This window comes from Pagrus major, chromosome 10, assembly GCF_040436345.1.
Source record: "Pagrus major chromosome 10, Pma_NU_1.0".
NCBI lineage: Eukaryota > Metazoa > Chordata > Actinopteri > Spariformes > Sparidae > Pagrus > Pagrus major.
The window spans coordinates 11,588,534-11,609,513 of record NC_133224.1 but is presented as its reverse complement, the minus strand read 5'-3'; the positions used below and the strand labels follow the sequence as shown (position 1 = coordinate 11,609,513).

The window sequence follows — 20,980 nt, the reverse complement described above, 5'->3', positions numbered from 1 at the left end:
CGTGTCAAAGAACAGATACATGATAGTACAGACCTTATGGGTAACCTGATTTGCTTTAATTTGATTTATGAAAGACAATTTGGAGTTTTCTTCAGTTATCTCCATTTGCTTTTAGGGAAAACGTATGAGAATATTAGATTTTTGCCTCAATTTGCAAGTCACGTCATGTGTTCTGTTGACAGCTTCAGTCTTCATGAAGTTTCACAGCACTGTGCTGACAGCCAGTTGACCACAGACATGTACATTTTGCACATTGCTTCGCTTTGCATCAGTGCTGGTTTGTGGTCTTGCTTGAACAAGAGATATAAAGGATAAACCAAACTAATTAAGTGAACAGATTTACTGGTCCATACTGCCTCTCAGAATGCTTCCTCTCTCATTGTGTGTTGACTGCCAGTAAGGGCTATCAAATGCCAAATTGTGGCAGTTATAGCTCCAGTCCTTAGTCGCCCCTTAAATGCTCAATTTCAGCTCAGCAGTGCCTTGTTACTGACGTTTTCCTGAAGTCAAGTGACAAGTGAAGAATTTAGCATGTTGCATTTATGCTGTATCATGATACCAGTCTTTTATGGCATGGTGCAGAGCACCGGGGTAAATGCAGATTGGCTACAAAACCGTCTGTGCCACAGGTTTCGTTTGTGGGAGTAACTTGCATACAGCCGAGCATGCACCCATAGCACCCTGTCTTCCAGATCCTTTCAGCCTCCTCCATTGTTCCGTCTCAGCTATGCTCCAAAGCTGATTACAGCGCCTTCTCTAATGAAAGCTAATCCTGTGTCACGGCATTGTGGAGGAGGGGGGGCAGGCCTCAGCGTGGCAAAGCTTGCAGGGGATGTCTTCTTCAGGGCCTGTCAAGAGTGGCTTTCAGAGGAAATGTGGAGAGTGTTAATGTCTCTGCAAACCTGGAAATCTGTGAGGTGTTTTACACTGAGACTGAGCTTTCTGGTGCTGGCCTGTTGGCCCTATACACCTTAAACACAGGTCGGTCCAAACCTGTAATAGCCCGTGATTTATTTACTTTAACTATGTACAACCCCGGCCCTTATCATAACTTCTTAGTGGTTAGAACTGACTTCTCTAAATTACTTCACTGTTCACACCTATATTGTTTCTGTTCTCTTACCCGTGTTGTGCCTTAACCTTTAGTCATTTATGGGGAAACCCTTTACTTTGAACACCTCTCTTTACTACATAGGTGCAGTTTCTTGAATCAGAGTCTAATGCAGTACAATAACTTAAACCTTTTGGCATTTATTCTTTACACTTTTGTTTCCATTTAATTAAAAATATAATCCCATCCTGGTCTCCCAGGACTAGCACTGATACCCTGACCCAGGGCAGCTGTCAATACTATGTACCCAATTTTAAATTAATTGAAAACATTTTTACACAGGGTAACATAAGGCCATGTATGGCTATGGCACTGATATATCTTGCCAAATGACAAAGTCAATTTAACCGATAGGTGAATCACTGAATTTTTATCATCATGTTGAAAAAGAAACTGTAGTTATCGATCGATCAGTCATGGCTGATACCAATCTGCTTAATAAGGTCAATCCAGCACATTGGATTGATTTATTTTCAGTCACATGCTTTTACTTATTTTACAATTATGTAAATTTACAAAAAAAAGTACTGAGGCAGAAAAAGATAACATGACAAGATGCTCAAATATTTCCAACGTTTTCCTGTATTTACTATACTAAGTAGTTGGATACTAATACTCTCTTTTTTAACTTAAAGAGGAAATGATGGCTCTTTTATTGTGTCAGGACATAGACTATAAAGGTTGTGGATACTGTGAAATCACTCATTGGTTTGTGGACTACTGTTTTAAAGCCACAGTTTAGCATTTTGACTGTTGCCTTCTTGGTTTTTTGGAGTTAGAAGTGGCCTTTTTTGGACTAACAGGGTTCAGCAGGGGAGGCGTGAGTGGTTAATGGCCAAGTTAACAGCTAAAGCTAGTACTAGCTAGCTTGGTGAGGAAGGTGCACCCATATTTCAAGTTGAATTTGATATTAATGGGAAGGGTAATTTCGCTAGCTAAAAAACAGGCACAAAATAAATCGTTTGTGATAAATTGAAGCTTCAGTTTTTCCCCCATTTTTTACTCCTGATGCATTTTTTATTTCATTGACTGATCTTTCACTCTCCCTGACTCATGCACCTCCCCCACTCCACCTCCAAATCCACTGTAGTCATTTGCCTGCCATGATCCAGGTCCCTGGCGTCGCTCTCACTTTGTCATCGATCGGCTGCTACATTGATGGCTCGCCACAAACCAGAAAGCCAGTGCAGGGACATCTCTTAGAAAATGCCCATCCACTACCCCCCCGCACCTTCCGCAACATCCTCCGCCTACTCCCATCTATCCATCCTTACATACATTCATCCATCCCTCCATTCGCCCACACCAGCCTCCCACGCTTCAGCCCTAACCTCACTAATTAATCAGGGACTTAGTCAGAGTGCTGTCTGAGCAGCAGTGCATTTTCATCACCTGCTGCTGCTGCTGCTGCTAACTCTTTCTGCATTTCTCATCTAAAATCTGTTGAGCCAGCAGCAGGATTAACGTTTGCTTGTCACTCACTCTCACATCGCTGTCGCCCAGGTCTCTGAAACACTGCTATGGGCCACTTTCTGTCAGAGCTTGATGGACTTTGATAACCCTGACAACCCCAGCAGCTTGAATGCAGGGTTTTTGGTCTATCGCTGGCTTGTTTAGTATACGACCTGTCTATCTTAATAATGAGGATGCCTAGATGGCTGTCATTGACGTGTACCTCTGTGCAAACAGCCGCACATGTTGTTGCAGTGAACAGCTGTCAGATGCATGCACCGTCACCCTCCTTTTGTTTGTGTTCACCACATTTCGGTCAATATATTATTTGCATGTCATCGGTGGGATACATACGATAAGGCTTCTGCTCAGATTTCCAGCCTTAGATCAAGTCGGTGCAGCATGTAACATGCTGCCGGCGACTCATTTTTAAGCCAATATTTTGATGGATGAAAGATTAAGACTGAGACTCTACAGCTCTGTTTCCCTGGCAACCCCTTTTACTCACTTTTATCTAATATCTCTCCTGTTTGTTGATGTGATGTAAAAGCTTATATCACTGCAGCAGATGATGATGGGCAGCAACTCTTTAAAGTACAGAAATAGCCATTAGAGATACAATTAGTTTTGACATTTGCCACAGGCTATAGACTAAAGCAGTGAAAATATGCAGTTAGAGAAATTTATTTGTTTACAGAGCTTGCAATATGTATATGCTAGTACAAACAAATATATTTGGTGTTTCTTATTTGTCAAATAGTTGAGTAATAGTTTAGTATTTAACTATAATGGATAATAGAGTATAACTAGCTTCAGATTGAGGGCAATAATTTGCAGAAATGATATGTTCTTCCACAAACCAGAATGTGTCTTGCCACTTTTTTTTTGCAAAATCAGAATAAATCCAAGGCTGTGCTAAACCCAAGTGGCCCTTTTTAGATTGCTCTTTATCTGGCGACTTATTATTCAGTGCATTACGTAGTGGTATTTGCAGGGTTTCCACCAAGCAGTCCAGTTCAGTCCAGTTTTCATTAACTGTTATTTTGGCATTTCCATTGGCAAAAGATGTGGATGGTACCAATAGAACCACTACATTCCCTCCTTTTGTTTCCCCCCCTGTTGAGCTGCCTAGCACACTGACCCAGGACTTAAAGGTGCAGCTAGAAAACCTTCAGTCCGTTCAACAGAATCGTCACTTCATGTGGACTCGATGTACAAACTTGCTATGAAGCCGACATACTTTTCTCAAACAAACCTTGTGTCCTTGTTGTAATAAATAGCCACAAGTGAGAAGAAGAACATGAAATAGTCAAAAATATCAAGCTACTTAATTGGTTGAAGCAGACATTATCATCTGCTAGCTTCACAAGCTAATGTTCAGTAGTTTGAGGTCTCCTCTGTACCGCAACACAGTCTGGGTGTTTTTTTCCTTCCTGAATACTGCGACAATAAATTGAACGGGCCTGCTATTAATTTGAGGGAATGAATCGAGTAATTCAAAGGCACAATTTGTAATTTTAGGGCATGAATTATTAATTACAGGGAGCAAATTAAGTAGTACAAGTTATTGTACTATTGCAAATTATTAATTCGAGGGAACGATTTGTGTGCACAAATGATTAAATATATCATCCTTAGTACCTGCTGGGCTCTGTAGCAATACTTGTCTTCATGGCACGATATCTATCTTAGATACAGGCCCCCTGAGTTCTTGTTGACAGTTCTGCCTAGTCCCCTTTTGCATTTTTATTTCCTCTGTTGCAGCAAAGGGTTCTTTTCTTCTGTCTTTTTACTCTCTTTATGTGTCTTGGAAGGTTAGTGCTATTGGCTCTGCTCTCCTTCCTGCCTCAACCACAGAGGTAACCACTCCATTTCCATACTGCACTCAGATATATTTCGGCAGACTCAAAAGCACTGAGCTTCAAAGCTAAGCTCTGCTAAGCGTTTCGTTCAGGGACGGCTTCTATCCCGACTAATGCATGGTAAAGAGGTTCACGCCAATTTCTAAGTGACCTTTTTAACCGTTAACCCTGAAGCCCGCCGCCCTTTTGAATTTCCGTTCTGTCCTCGGTGGCCAGATGGTAGGCCTATATGTTCTATAGGTTGACTGCCATTTTAATACATCTTCATATGAGATAATATTGGAAAATTGTTGTATTTTCCCCTCTCAGCTGCACTGAGTCACATTGCAAATACCAGGTGTCTGGATTCAGCTGTGCTGCTGCTGAGTCCAGCCTGTTAACGCTTACTTTTGCAGAATTATCCAACATATCAGGCCCAATACCAATACACCCCTTGCCCCTACCACTTAGCACTTGCCCTTGATTTTGCGCATTCAAGCCTACAGTGTCACGACACATGGCCATCCAAACAGATGAAAACTTTATAATGACAATGTATTATGGACCTTTTCTTTATAACAAGCACAAAACAATCACTGCTAGTCTGCTGCTGTGTTGGTACCTAGCAACCTAGCTGTACCTCTAATATCAATGCAGACTGATAGGGTAGGAGCACAGGTTGCTAATGTTAGCATGTAAAGCATCGCTAGTGGCCAGGTAATAAAGCAGTGTTTTTAAAAAAAAATTTTGGTGACTTAATTAATAGCGTGAAATTTCTAGCGTCCATGCTTTTCTATATCCATCAGATAAATGTCAAACGGCATTGTGGGGTATTTCAACCACCACTTGCAAACGAGGGGTAGTGGTAAAAATTGTAAATGGGATTGGGCCTTCAACTTGGCAGTGAAGCATTCATTATTCAGACATCTGCTCTTCCAGTTTAGGATCATTTTATAACCTGAAAAAACAAATTTCACTTGTCTTCAGGTGCACAAATTAAATGAGGAAAGATATTGCTTTTCTGAAACATGCTATATGTGGAGAAGGATGTATTCCCTGCTTCCCTGTGTTCACAGTAGACTCTTATTAAAACAAAGAAGGATTTATGTTGGATTAGCCTACCACTCCTTTTCCTTTACAATTTCTTTGGTCAAGAAAATCCTTAAATTAAGCTGGCAGCCACAAGTCCCCTCTTACATGTTGTTTTAATCCTCTCGATATTATAATACACAATTTCTGCTGTAGGCTGTGGGTGTCACTCTGTGTTAATTGTAATGTAAGGAACGCATAACTTCTATGGAGTGCGGACTTGTGAATTATTGATTGACAGTATTATGGGTTTTCTAGATGGGTTTGAGAGGGAGGAGGAGTTGAAGAAAAACTGATACGCCAATTTCAGACCAGGCATACAGACATCACGCCAGCGTGTGAGGTAGACTGTACTGCGGATAATCTATCACCGCGTGAATATAATGCGCTGTATCGTTCAGCTGCTGCGCTTCTTTGTTGTCAGCAGAGATAGCTATATCTTCTGCATTATGCATGTCAGGTAATCAGCTTCCGAATGGACTCTGTTAGCGTAATAATGAAGCAATGAAACTGCTGCCAGATGACATTTTGAAGTTGAGGTGCTATTGAAGTACAGTATGTCCTTTGTTTCCTGCCGCCTACAGACGCTCATGCATTCTGTTCATCCTGGACTCCCTAAACATCCCGTTCTAATTGAATGTGGTTATGTAATTTAATTACCAAACCCAGGCTATCAGTGGAGAGTGACTTGCACACTCTTGGTGCCCTATTCAACACTTGGCAGTCATCCTCTGTGCATATACACCACATGCAGTGGATGATCCATCACTAAAAGGCTTCCAACTGGGAAAAAATCACAGTCTGATTGAATTTTTTTTTTTTTCATTCCTGCACAGCCAATAGCAGATTAATCTCATGCATATAGTGCAACATTATACTGTTATTCTGAATGCATAATCCCACATTTGTCAGTGCCGTGTTTCCTCTTGTTCTCTGCGTGTTGCCTATTGCAAAGCAGGCCCAGGGGCCCCAGCAGCCGAGGGGCCACTGGTCTTGGCCTGCAAAATGTATCAGGAGAAGCAAAACTACCACACACATCTCCAATGAGAAGCAAAACGTCTATGAACAAAACTTTTGCATGGTTTGCCACTGTTTTGCGTCTCTTTCATGGTTGGGTGTGACACATTATGTCATAATAATCCGTCTGTGGTCTTACCTGGCACCAGTATTTACGTACCGTTTGATCAGATATTGAGTTTCCGCTTGAGAGATCCACAAAGAGATCCTGCTTGCGCTGCCAGCCACCTACCTTGCCCGAGGATAAGAAGCACAGCACAGCAGCGTCTTTCCAAAAGGCAAATGGATCAGGGGAATAGTGACTGCTGTTTTGTGCAAGCAAGGAAGCAAAATAATAGATGAGTATCACTTTTTAGATCAGACATCGCATTGCTTTTGCATACGAACGTCGGACCATGCAGTCAAATTACTTCTGGTATTCTATGCTTTGTATGAAGTGACCTTTGTTGCACTTGCACATACTTCTGAAGTCTTTGTTCTGCCTCAGATCCCTTGCTGGTCCTGCTGAGATTTCCACTGGTCATGCTGAGTCTTAGGGGAGGAAAATTGCTGGTGTGGTGGCTCGTCTGGTGGAAAGGGGGCGGAGGGTTTGACGTGGGCAGTGACAACCTGAGCGTCGCCCGCGCTCCACGGGGGCTCCCGCTGCGTTTTGCACCATCATCACCAATTTCTTGGTGATCAGTTGGGCATCGGATGGCAGGATTTAGGTTTCTGGACCTGGCATTGTAAGAATTCATCTTAAGTTGTTGCTTCTCTCGCCAAGCAGTCTGCTGTATGGTTTTAAAGGAGTTCATTTGTTTTATCAATGCCCACTCATTGGCCACCATCCCAACCTAGCTTGGACAATGCTGACTTAACACAGAGGCATTTTTTTAGCAGATAGCTCGCTCTTCATGAACGTCTGGGTCAGGCACAGTCAATGTTTACTATAGGTATTGCTGTGCAGTTGATGAAAATAAATTGGCACCATGGCTGCCAGTAGTGGCACTGGTTGGATATCGATCAACTGACCATATTGTGTTAGTGGAGCTCTGTTATATCAATAAAAGCTCTTACAATTTTTATTTTTTACAGCTACGAAGTAATGGCATGTGTCGTAGTTTGGAAGCCATTTTTTAGTTGAGATGAGAGGGAGTTGAGAGTTTTCTGAACTCCAGAAATCTCTCCTGAATGTGGCTATACTGTTGTTTTATTCTGTATTCAATGTCAGGTGCAGCACACACAACTTTCAGACAGCAGCCAAGGCCAAGAAGGAAGATGATATACAGCAACCGTAGACGTCTTAGCTGCCAGTTGAGGCCAGAACCACAGTTGCACTCGGTGTTCTTCACTAAATGAAGCCAGGGGTTGCTCGCTGAGCTCTGCAACAGTCTGTCTCACTTTCTCCAATTAAGCTGATCTGTCCAGCGCCGTATGACTGCACACCTCCCGCTGTCTCATTCCTCAGAGAGATCGCATTAGCTCTGAACTACACCAACCTGAACATTTCAAGCTGCCCGTTTTTCCCACTGCTTCTCAGCTGTTTCAGCTGCAGTGCGCCCCACTGGTGCAGATCTCTCAAGTATCGCACCTGAATGTTGGTTATACTCGGTGATAATTATTCTACTCACGAACGTTGCGTGGACAGAGGTGGCTGCTGGGGTTGAAGAAACGCTTTGTGAGTTCAAGACCTAAGACTCACAGTAAGTCACTGAAGAAGGAAATCATTAAATGTTGCTATAAACCTTGCTGACCATCACGAGATAGTATTCTTTTATTACATCAACTCTAAGGTTTATTTAGCACACCCTCCAGACATTCAGAGGTTTAGCTGTCTATTAAGCTTTAAACTTAACCGCTGATGGATGGCTTTAATTTGTATCTTGGAAATTACAATGCTAATCTGAGACAAATTACCAGGGAAAGTTAAATCAGACTCCGGCTTCTCCTTTTTTTTCATCGTCCCTTACCCTCTCTCGCTCTCTCATCATTTCTCTCTCATGCTAGATTCGAGGCTGCAGTGCAATTTCCCGGTTACATAACAGCAGGGAACAGAGAAATGGTGAAATTAATGAAGGCAAAAGCAACTGGCTAATGGAGACCATTTTTGAGTCATACTTGGGTTTCAGGCAGATCGCCTCGGGTCAGTTTATGCTCTCACAGCTATAAAGCTCTGCATGAAAGGATAAATGCACAATTGCTGTGTGGGAAAGCTCTGGTACTGTTGTTTAGGGAGAAAAGGGTTGAGATTTTACCATTTTATTCTGTTTTCAGCGGCTCATATTTGAAATGTTAATTACTGAAATGACTGAGAAAGATTTGACTTCACCATTTCTTTTCGTGCTCAAATAACAATAGATTGATGTATTTTTTTGTGTGCCTTGACTGAGTTGTTAATCCACATTGTGTTTTTTCTTTTGCTCCGGACTTTTTAATTTTTGTCATGGGGGTAACGCCTTTTTTCTTTAGAGTGTAGAACCTACTATTACAATGTGCCATGTAATGTTTTGGCAGAGGTGGGTGTTAGTCCTGTTAATAAGAGGGCTGTTAGAAATTCCACCAGGGAAAAGTTCACAGTGTTTCCATTGTCATGCCTGTAGGAAATGGAAGGATGATGTGTCGAATGGTTGCCAGTGCGCCAACAACCACAGCTTTACCCGCCGCTTGTTTCTATTAAAGAATAATGTTATTCTTCAGTGTTTGAATTTTAAGATGTGTTATGTTTTGTCACTTCAGTGACACTATTCCAGTGGTACTGTACTGTTTGTGGGAACTCAGACTGTGGCCAGAATTTCTATAAACTTAACTCGAAGGCTGACATTGTGCCACATTGCTTATGGATGTGAATACTCAGTATAACAGGGGTGTTCGACTCGTCTGACTTACTGGATGTGGACTGTGGGTATAAGCCTGCCGTTGGCCAACCATTTCAGTCTGCATTTTACCTCCTCCTACTAGCTGCGTATTAGCCTGATCCCCATCTCTACAGGGGAAACGACAACAACAACAACAACCTCCAAGCTAGCAACCTATATGAAACTGATCGTTCTCACTAATCAGGAATCATACAGTAAGTGTGAGTATAGTTGTTGCAGAGAGAGTTTAGAATAACTTGGTTAAGTTGGATAAAGTTCAGATTCAAGAGCAACAGGGTTGCGGTAGACTGCCTTGAAAGTTTACCTGTCATTGCAGTAGTGCTTAATTGGCTAAATGTGGGCAAAGGAAAATACTCTAAGCACCATACCCTCTGCCCTCACCTCACAGTTTCACGCATTCACATTTATTATGACTGCCAATTAAAATCAACACCCCTAATATTCTGCTATTCATACTAGTCATGCAAGGGATATGTGTGACATAATCACAGTGCAGATTTCTTGACCTAGCTGTCACAGCACAGACACGTCTGTCTGTTGAGGCGGAAAACGCCCCCAAACAGGTTCGTAATAGTTCACACGAATGTTCACACTGTACGTCTCCAACATCTCAGCGGCCAGTGTGGTGTAGCCATTCAAGGCAGAAGCCCCAAGGCCCTGGCCTCGGGCTAGAGTTGCACAGCAGGTGTTCAGAGAGTAACTCTATCTCAGATGGGGATTTCAGATGAATGCCCTGGATACCTTAAATGGGAGACATATTGGAGATATTGTTTTATAGGACTCTTTTAAGCACATTAAATTGAGCAACGTTTATGTTAAAAGACCATTTTGGGTAACTTTGGTCTTGTGTATACAAATTAGCAGAGGATGGTGGTTTCAGGACGAACGAGGAAAATGGAAATAACACGCCTTTGTACACCTGTTAGAAAGCTTTAAATACTAGTCAAGAGCCCAAATATCATCTGTCGCTAAGCACAGTGTGACACAGATAAAGTCAAGGTCTGATTACCACTGATGTCACCTTTTTGGAGGGATGGATGTTAACACACAAACCCACACACACACAAATAACCACCAACTCAACAGTATTTGCTGCTGGCTTAGCGTATGGGTTTGACTATGCACTATGTGCAAATTCTCCAAGTGGACGTTGATTAAGAGCAGATCTTTTTTTTTTTAAACAGTGTACAGCTGCTAAATTGAAAAGGTCCACGGGATGTGGTCTTTAATTATGTCCTTTTTGTACCTTTGCTGTCAGTAAGGAACATGCTCATCAGGGGGTTGTTAAAAGGAAATATTAACCCACTAGGCTTTTGTTTCGGCAGAGGCAACTAAAGTGCCTTTTTAAAAATGGTTTCATTTAAAAAGTTCCTTTTTAACAGCTTGATGTCAGCTGCTAACATGGCAGTGACATGAGGTCCATTTTTAAGAATTGCATTGTGGGGTTTCTGTTCCTATTGTTACAAGAACAGGCTTTTCAAGTCTGTCTAAAGACCCATTGGGTTATTTGCGTAGGAAATGTGCACCATCTATTTTTTATGCTGTGATTAGATTGGAAAGTTCACTATTTTAAAATTAAAATGCATGCAAACAGGATTCCGGCTCCTGAATGCATCTGTTGTATTCAAAATTACTGGAGCACATTGAATTGCTGTGAAAAGCTATCCGTTATAAGGCACTAATTATGGAAATTGACAGTAACGGAGATTTGTTGTGGATTTGGTTAGTCTAATTTCCATGATGCCTTCACGACTCATAACATAATTTTACCCCTTTAAATAATTGCGACCGACACGTAAGCAAATATGTGACTGACTGAAGATGATGTCTCTGTTCTTCTAGTCTTTCTAGTCACATAAAGCAGAGCGTGTTTAAATATATATTAACTTTCAGTGTTTATATTTCATATTCTCGCTCACTGCACTGTAATAAACTTGTGTCATTCAGCCTATTAACAACATTTTAATCTCTGTTCCTTGTTTCATTTTCAAAGTGTGATCTCTTTGCTATGAATATTGCCGAGCAAACTTGAAACTGTGTGGTTCTGTTATAAATATTGAAAATTGAATGACTCACAGATCATAGCGGCAATCTGGTAAATTGTCTCAGAGGGTGGGCTGGGAGCATGGGAGTGAACACTAACTCCCTCTCCTGCGGGGAGTCGATCCCCTGGAAGGTACAAAGTACCTGCTAATCAAACAGCTTAAATGCCGTTTGCTGAGTGATGTGGAATTAACTGCGTATCCTCATAAGCCTTTTGTCAATGAAAGGTATATTAAAGCACTGTAAATAAATATGTAATGAAAGCATATCAGCTGTAATGATTCTGTTTTGTTTTTTGTTTTGCCCTCGCAGCTGTCCCGTTTCCCCCCAGTCACCGGCTGACGGCTAAAGAGGTGTTTGACAGCGATGGGAAGCCCAAAGTGGATGTGCTGAAAGCTCACCTAACCAAGGAGGGCCGCGTGGAGGAGTCGGTGGCCCTGAGGCTCATAGGAGAAGGCGCCGCAATCCTGCGTGCGGAGAAGAACCTGCTGGACATCGAGGCCCCTGTGACAGGTCAGGAGTTACATCCGACACCTTCTGTTATTTTTAATCAATCAACAAGTTGATTAATAGAAATTTTTAATTAAACAATTAATTACAATAACTGAAAAGAATTGCCACTAGACAGAGATTAGAAGTTACTAGAACTAGAACAGAGTTTGTGCTCGTTTTTCTTGGAGTTACTTCCACAAATGACAGATGATGATCCACTTCGAGAGAGGAAAAGTGTTTGCGCACAGACATTGCAGAGGAAGAAAATTACCCTCCAACTCTTGACAATATAGCCTGTTCCCCACCTTGGTTGCCACTGTGTTTTGCTAAAGACAGTCATTATGAAGACAGCCACGGGAATCGAAAGTATGCGAGTCGAAATCAAAATCAGAATTGCGTTGTATGTTAACCTTAAGAGCTGCATGTGAAAACTTAAAGGTATGCTATGCAGGATTTTCATAAAAACAGTGTATGGACTATGGATGTTAAAGATCGATCATTAATCGATTTAAAAATGTATTGACATACAATCAGAGTTGGGCACAAATACATCATAAAGTATCTTGTTCAAATTACAAATACTTGCTTATCTAGTATATCAAAATGAAATACAAAATACTGGTATGTGGTGTATTTAAAGGTGCAATATTTAAGTACTGGCCACCTGTCAAACTCATACTCAAAACAAGTAGGGGACAGCATATCACCAGAGTAACCGCTAACTGCTGCTAACTGTAGCCGCCTTGCTTAGCTAGTTAGCACAGTTAGCCGTGCAGCTAGTCGTTCGGACAGGGAGCTTGGGGGCCAGGGGAGTGTGAGTATTTACACCATTAGCAGAGCAGCTTTGGACCAGGATGGGTCACAGCTAGCTGGTTAGCATGCTAGCTTCAGTAGATATCTCTACACCATACATAGACACAATTCTTAAATATAGCCCTTTTTAAAGTAATACTATCCTGTTTTTTTTATGTATATATTCATATAAAAATAATCCCTCTCACTCTGCCTGCATTTTCCCTATTTTTCGTATTATTTTGTTGTGTTGTGGACATTTCTGCCGAATGATAGTTCACTGTTGAGTCTCATTCTCAGGTCGTGAAACACGAAGCTTCTATGTTGGTGGCTTGCCAACACAAACCAACTCGACTGTCAACGTTCTCGCTTCAGAATCACTAATTGTACCTTTTTGAATGGTGTGTTTACAAACAGCAACTGACGAATCCTGCAACGTATGCCTTAAATTTTCTTAATTAAGTGACTCATTGTGCCTCAAGGCCACTTGTTGGCCATGTAGCGCGTCTTAGCAGCGTATTTTATTTTAGGAAACACACAGGTTTGGTTCATGCAAACTGTCAAGCTCGGTGACACTCGCGCAGATGGCTGCCTCTTGCATTAAAACACAGCTCTGACACAAAAAAACAGAATATTGCTGTTTTAATACTCAACTGATGGCGGAAAAAGTTAGTTTGACTAATTTCCCTCTTTTTTACATTTGTTTGTGGATGCTAATTTCTTACCACTTATCTGAAGGTGCCCTGGAGCTGAAGTAGAGCTCATTCATGGCCGTCTCTGTGAAGGAACACGCTGTAGTACGAGGCTCGCTGATGCATATGCGCAGCTCCAGCGCACCTATTGTCGCCGTTCCTCCTGGTCAAGTGGGCCTGTTCCTCCATTAGACTTTGTGATGAGGCTTCTTTGATGTTGTTGTAATCAGAGGCAGAGATGTACTCAGAGGTTCTATGGCAACCCATCATTTCCTCGATCGTTCTCAAAATACAGCGCAGAGAGGCCCGTCATGGCTGGCAGGCGTCGCGCTTACTTAAATTCATGAATGCACGGGGCCTTTTTTTTTTTAAACAAAAGTGTGCTTACTGAGGCCATTATGATGAGAGAATATCTTGTGTTGCTGTTGAAGAGAAAGAGTGAAGCTTAACAAAAAGATGCAGACAGGTTGGACAACCATGAGCCGTATCTGCTTGCCTCTGTATTTGCAGGCAAGTGATTAAGAAAAATCCTGTTAAAGCTTGTTAGATTTAGTTTATTTAGACATGTATAAATGAATTTCTTACAGGTTTTTGACTGATTCATAGAAGAAATCTGACTGAAACTCAACCGAACTGCATTGATCTTCCAACTTAAACTAAATGCCACTTAATAAGTTCATTTCCACAGAGAAACAGTAGACTGTTTGTACAAATTAAATACATATGCACAACAAGGAAAAGCTGTGATCTTTCTCAGAGACTGTCCTCTGACTGCGCTTTAAAAACATCTCTTAAAGTGACAGTGTTTATTATGTAAGACGTTCATTTAAATACACTTGCCAATACCAGTTTGGAAATATGGCAGGGGATAGTGGAGAGATCTGATGACTGAGAAATGATGTAAACCAGGGAGTTAATCAGACTTTTTATAAAAATATTGTATGATTTCTTGTTTCACAATCGGGTTTCATGTGTGTAAGTAAACATGCTCTGACGCCGACACCCCGATGTGGTCGGACTGACGTTTAAATTCTGAGAAGCTCTGTCACAAAGCCAACATGTCTCCATTTTATAATAGTTCAAAATAAATGCCTGAATCCGTCAGTAAACCTCCGTGCTCTGTTGTGCTACATGGAAACGGTGGACAGCTTCTGCTCCGCGTGCAAGCCGTGGATCCTGAGGAGCTGTGCGTGTGCGTGCATATGTGTACACGAGCGCGGCAGCGAAGCACGTCTTTCCCTCCCACTCAACACCTCTGTCTCAACCCCTCTCCCACTCAGCGGTCCTTTTTCAACAAGGATTTCTCTGCCGCGCGTGCTCGTGATCCTGCTGTGTTTCCCTCTAATGCATGCTCGCAAACTCGCACACATTTCTCTATAAACATTTCTTTTGTTTCTCTCACTACTCCGTCTGCCATGTTTTATCTTTCTGTGTCAATGCTCGAGGACTTTCTCTTCCCCCTCCACACCTCCACACCTCCAACACGACACACGGTCAGCAAATTAGAAAGTAAATATTTATCACGGATGCAAAGCACCATGACATGTCAAGCTCTCTCTCTCTCTCTCTCTCTCTCTGCTGCTCACATTCACACAGTCACTTCCTGGTTGGGCCAGATGGCAGGTGGGGTTTTCGTGGAGGAGGGGTGTGTGTGTTTGTGTGTGTGACAAACGGAGCTGGCTTAGGCCACTGAGTACAAGCTGCTCCCGTGGCCTTCGCGCAAGTCGCCCATCAGTCGAGCTCCTACAGCCTCATCACCAGGCAACAGCAAGCTCAGACACTGTTCATACACCTGTTTACAGGACGGGCGCTTGACCCTGTCCGAGCTTCGTCTCTGCCATATTAAAACATAGTTGAAAGATATTGTGATATATTCTTAGTGAGGAAACGTTGAGACCTTGATTGTGGAATTTACTGTGTACACCTCCTTTAAAAGGTCTGACTAAGACCTTGGTTAGGATGGGTTTTATGAGTTTAATGTGAAGTGTGTTTGTTCTGTGCAGCATTGCAAGGCCATTAAACTTTCCAATAGGCTGTTATGTAACAGTCTTAAAAGGAGAAATACACTTGTATGGATATTGGCGCTAGACAGATAAATTATAGCCTATTGCATGTATATATTTGTATCTGTATGTGTCAGCTGATGGGTACAAAAGAAAAATGCCAAATATCCATCAAGTCAAATATCTTTTTGATTATGATGCGCGTATGTTAAAAAACAATTGGCGGATGTATCATTGTCAGATTATTGTACTTGGGTTGGGCTAAACCGTATATTACCACCATTGTTTACATAGCCGTAGGGATACACGATACTGGATTGAACAGTGACCGCCTACTTTTTGAACGACTCCGGTTCTGGAAGTGACTTTTCCAATCATCCACTCAGTTAGTGTTTCATTAAATCCTTTATAAAGAGAGATTTATAGGTGTTGATTGATACGTTTCAACCCTTTGGACACACAACAGGTCAGAAAGGGAAATCCATGTGTGGTAAACGTAACGTGAACAATCCTATCATGGTCGCACGTTTCCATGGTAACAGCGAGCTCCACCAATCTGAGACATGGCTGTTACACTTTAGGTATTGTGGGCAGTGTAGTATTTCTCCATGACATCACCAATAAAACGTGTTTTTCTTAAAACAAGGTTGAAATTTTAGGCACATGTGGCTTCTACAGGAGGATATACCATCGTTTCACAACCTCGTAGCTCGTGGTGAGTCCGTAGCTAAAAATCTACATCCTCGACGATATTTTCCAGCTCATTCGATGCTGATATTTCATTTTTAAGCTTGTATCGGCCGATGCTGGTTACGTGCCAGTATTACTGTGCAGCCCTCAAACCAGTGGTTCCCAACCTGAGGGGTCGTTCCCCTTCTCGAGAGCTCGCAAGTCAAAATGACTGCACAAAATTACATAATTTTTTTTCTCAGATTTTCCCTTTTTTTTCTTCTTTTTTTTGGTTTCAACTGGAAAGCTTTCCCTCTTCATGCCTCAAAAAGGGAACTGCGCAGAGCTCATAGACACAGTGTACAAGGTATGACAAGGGGGTTGTGAATCAGCATTTCATGGCTATAAAAGGTCACAATTTATAAAGTGTTGGGAACCAGTGGTTTACACCAACACACTTATTTGATTTTGGTTCAGCTCTTTAAAGTCCAGCTCTAAATCAGACGCAGTAACATTTATGGTTGCTGCTGCTGCTGCACTGGTGATAGCGGATTTTCAGACATCACATACAGTTTGATGTTCATAACAGACTGCAAGCTCCACCTCTGCCTTTGCATAAATGCATGCTCTGCAGGACATAAGCTCTTGGAGAGTGCCATCAGAAAAAAAAAAAAAAGGGGGAGGTGGGGGATTTTTTATCATCCAGTCTCAATCAAAACATGATCTGGCACAGTCTGCTCACCGTGGATTTCTCTCGCTCAATGAGCCCGGCCTTTGGAGTGGCCTGTGTAGGTTCTGAAGCCAGGTTGTGTAATGCCCACCACCCACTCAATAGCTGCTGCCCGCTGATATGCTGCTACTCAGGGAGATCACTTTAGCGCACAAGCAGTAGATGGCCAGAACGAATTGTTTCTCACTCCAGATAATGTACTCCCACCTGCTCTTCTTATGTGGGCTCTGGTTCTCACCTCGTTTTTTGTGTGTTCTGTGACAAGAGGGAGGGAGGAAAAGCACGTCTGTAGGTGTACTGGAGCAGAGTGATCGGCGGATTGTGTGTTCGCTGTGATGAAGCCAGAGCTTGAAGGAGAGAGCCGTCGTAGCGTTTTTTCTCGTTCAATTCGCATCGACCGGTGTCGTCCGCACTCTGCGCGGACGAGGTGGCGACAATTTGCAGTCGACCGTCACGTCGGGTCTTTCTGGGCGGTGATTAAACTCTCGCCGTTGCCGTTGTCACCCTGCTGTTTTTCTTTGCCATCAAGTGACAGCTTTCCAAAAGGTCAGCTGGAGGTGCAGTCCGCCCACACACAGTGTGTTTGACGTGCACTTCAGATGAAATTGCAGCCTCGTACCCCCTCACCGGACTCCCTCCTGCTGCGCTTACTTCTAAAAAACATAGAAAAAATATAAAACAATTAAGCAATTAATTTCCCTGTGAACAGCCCCTACATTTTAGTGGAGCCTCTAAACACTAGGCTGTATTTTCACAATAATTGGTCTCTTGGTGGTCATCCCTTCAGATGGTATTGTACTCTTAAGAACAGTTTAATGCGACCGTTGCTTTACAGAGGAGACGGTCGCTTATTACATCCTTCTGTTTGTTCCTACACAAGGGATACGTTACATTGTTGCCCTTGGTGACTCCTAGAGGTCCTTTTATCAGGTCAGCAGCAGCTTAGATGTGTTTTGTTTTTTTTTCCCTCAGTGATATAAGCTGCCATTGTTGAGAGGATTCGATGCCATGCCGGGATGTTTCCATAGCAATAACCAGCCTCAGCATCCCACATCTGTCTGGATAAAGCAAGACCAGATTGTGTTGCATCTTGACATAAAGAAATGTGTTAACCCTTAATGTGAAGCCCTCATGGTGGCAAGGAAAACATTTTGCTTTGTGTCTTTCAATATTAAGGAAGCTTTCTTTGCATTTCTGCAGTTTAAATGGGCTTTAAAGGATAAGTTCATGCAAAAAAGAAAATATAGTGATTATCTTCTCACCCCTATGCCGATGGAAAATCAGGTGACAAATGTCAAAGCTACACTTTAAGCTCCCTTTTAAACCACGGCTACATGTTTGTAGCGTGTTGGCCTGATTGCCAGAAATCGGACACAAATAACAAGGCTCCTTTTTTTTTTTTGATGTTGGTCCCCACTGTGGCTTTAAACAGTTACAGAGTGTGGGTTTAATAAAAGACAAATGGTAAAGCGGAGGTTTACGATACAGTCAAGGAGAGCTGATTCTCAGCGCTGTCTCACGAGGCTCGTAACTTGAGATAATTGCTCTCCAACGCTGTCCTCCAGCTCCCACTAATTGGGTATCTCTCTGAAAGACTTTTTCGCAGGCTCTTATTGTAATTCTTGTTGCTAGATACAGTTCATAAAGCGACAAACAGCCGAATGAAAACAGCCTGTGTCCCTCTCAAATCAGATTTCAATCTTTGCACCCTGTTGTTAATTACTCAATTTGCTGAATCCTTGAAGAACAGATAGTTGCGGTGCTTTGACATCAGACACAGATGCCTAGCCTATCGTCGCTGTCACTGTGATAGTGTTCCAGTTAATACTGCTGATTGTTGGTTTTGTGTTAGTTTACTACAGCTCTCGGTTAAGGAAGTTGATTTTTCATACCTGTTTTCTTAAGTAGAAAGGTTTATTTCCAGTCCATCCATCGCGCACATCAGTGGATTCACACCCAGGAGTCTTCTTGCTGTGTGAACCGCTGTGCTGTTCTTTCTTGTTAATTGATAAATTAAAATTAAAATAACCTAAAGTACAACGGGGGCTTGAATGGGGAAAATAGGAGCACTGCACCAAGAAAAGATAAACAGGGTGTAGATCCCGAGGCGCTCCCAGGCCAGGTGAGATACATAATCCCTCCAGTATGTTCAGGGTCTACCCTGGGATCTCCTCCCAGTTGGACCTGCCCAGAATATCTCCAGTTGGAGACATATAGTCCCTAATGAGTTGCTAGATGGCCACTTGTATCCCTGATCTCATGCTTTGTGTAGCTACTCAAAGCTCCTGACCGTAGGTGAGGGTTAAAACATAGATCAGTTCATAAATTGAAAGCTCTTTCTCGTGACCACAACAGTCAATACGACTGCATTTACTGCTGACACCGCACCAGTCCACCTGTCCATTTCACACTCTGAATAAGATCCTGTCTCGCGTTTCCAAAACAAAGCTTACGCCAAACTAGAATGGTGCTCAGTAGAGGCCATCATAATCTCCACTGTGTTATAATAGGTTGATAAAAAGAGAAACAAAGTTAGACTAGAGTCCAATAAAGATAAGAAAAAAGAAAGAGCTACAAACTAAACACCTGCAGCCGTCAGACAGCCGCAGAGTTACAGGTGCATCTCCAGCAGCACTGACTTCATTAATGGTTTTAAATCTCTGCCGGTCTGGTCAGATTCAAGTAAGAGGAGAATAATTTGTGACCTAGCAGCCCTGGGAAAAAACATCCAATATAATGGATTCGTAGCCCAAAGGTTGGACCCACCAGTGGGGAACCACTGTTGAGGAGATTCATCAATAATAAATCAAAGCTCAGGTGTAAGCGACCCAGAGAAGCAACCTTTATACTATCTACAAAATTGACCCAAGGCTCTTAAATCAGACGACCTCACACACATCCTGTCAGTCAATGGCTGCTAAGCAGCAAATCTCCAGTGGCCTCCGCTCCTCTCGTCTCCCCAGAGAGTAATACGGTGTAAGGTCACGAAGGGTGATGGGGAAACCAATCCAGCTGTAGTGATTTGCACTTCCTGATTTCTGACGTGGACGGCTTTGTCTCAGAACGCTCCCCTGACGCTACTGAACAGCCGTCTGCTGTTAAGTAGCTGAATAGACCTGATATGACACTTAATTGAAGTAATCTCGGATGTGCCGGGTTTCCTGGGGAATTCAAGCGGAGTACCGGACCGTCGGTGCCGTCAGGATGAAGCGAACATGCCAGATTTGTAATCACGTTCGACGGGGACACGTCTTTGGAAACGAAAATGCAACTGAAAGCTTTCCAGTGGTTTTTCGGCCAGTGAACTTTTTTTTTTCTGGCGAGAATACGTGTTTTCAAGTCTCGTCTCACTAGCCAGTTGTAACACCTTAAGGTTATAAAGAGGCTGAGAGAGGATGTGGGGGGACGCACACTGAAGCCAGCTGTTGTGATTCCTTGTCCTTATTGGACGACTTGCTTTACACAGAAAATTGTGTGCGCTGAGGCATTAACAGTTTGTGCTGGTTGTGCTTGTAGGAAGGTGACATTAACACGTTTACAAAGCAAAAAAAAACACAAGAGCCGTCAAACTGAGTGTTTCTAATCATTTAAAATCTAACATGCATCTCCTCCCCGTGGATGATCTGAGTGGAGAGGATTCAGATTAAACTCCTTTTGGTGCAAACCGGCATTGTTTTTATGTTCGTTTCTGTTCCATTGTGTGCATAATTTTCCTGAGGTGAGCGTGGGCTGGGAGAGCTGTGGAGGATCAGTCGTGTGTCTACTGTACACGATCGCCTTTTTTTCCAGTCGCAAATGAGCAGATCATATATATAAGTTTGACATTAACAAAAAATACGTAGCGATGTACCAGGTAGAGTGTTTGCCTCTGTATTAAAGAAAGTCCAGGACGCTACACACGTTCCTTGGATTATCGGAGCTCTTCACATCTGATAGAAAATATGGAAATAAGCAAATAACCTCACAGTTTCCCCCTCAGCTGTAAAAATAGCTGCTGTCTTCATGTGTCTCTGTCCTTTCTTCCAGTGTGTGGAGACATCCACGGGCAGTTCTTTGACCTGATGAAGCTGTTTGAAGTAGGAGGATCACCAGCATCCACACGCTACCTTTTCCTGGGGGACTACGTTGACAGAGGGTATTTCAGTATTGAAGTGAGTATATCGTCGTTGTGTGCGCGTCCTCTCGTGGGCCTAA

At 42.5% G+C, this 20,980-nt stretch overlaps 1 protein-coding gene across 1 annotated transcript in view; it reads left to right on the top strand.

Moving 5' to 3' along the window:
* Positions 1 to 20,980, top strand: part of LOC141003547 (protein phosphatase 3 catalytic subunit alpha) — a 65,384-nt gene that overhangs the window by 17,816 nt on the left and 26,588 nt on the right. Inside the window, exons 2-3 of the mRNA XM_073474914.1 lie at positions 11,721 to 11,921; positions 20,813 to 20,937. Of these exons, the coding sequence (XP_073331015.1) occupies positions 11,721 to 11,921; positions 20,813 to 20,937 (326 nt within the window). The remainder of the gene's footprint in view (positions 1 to 11,720; positions 11,922 to 20,812; positions 20,938 to 20,980) is intronic.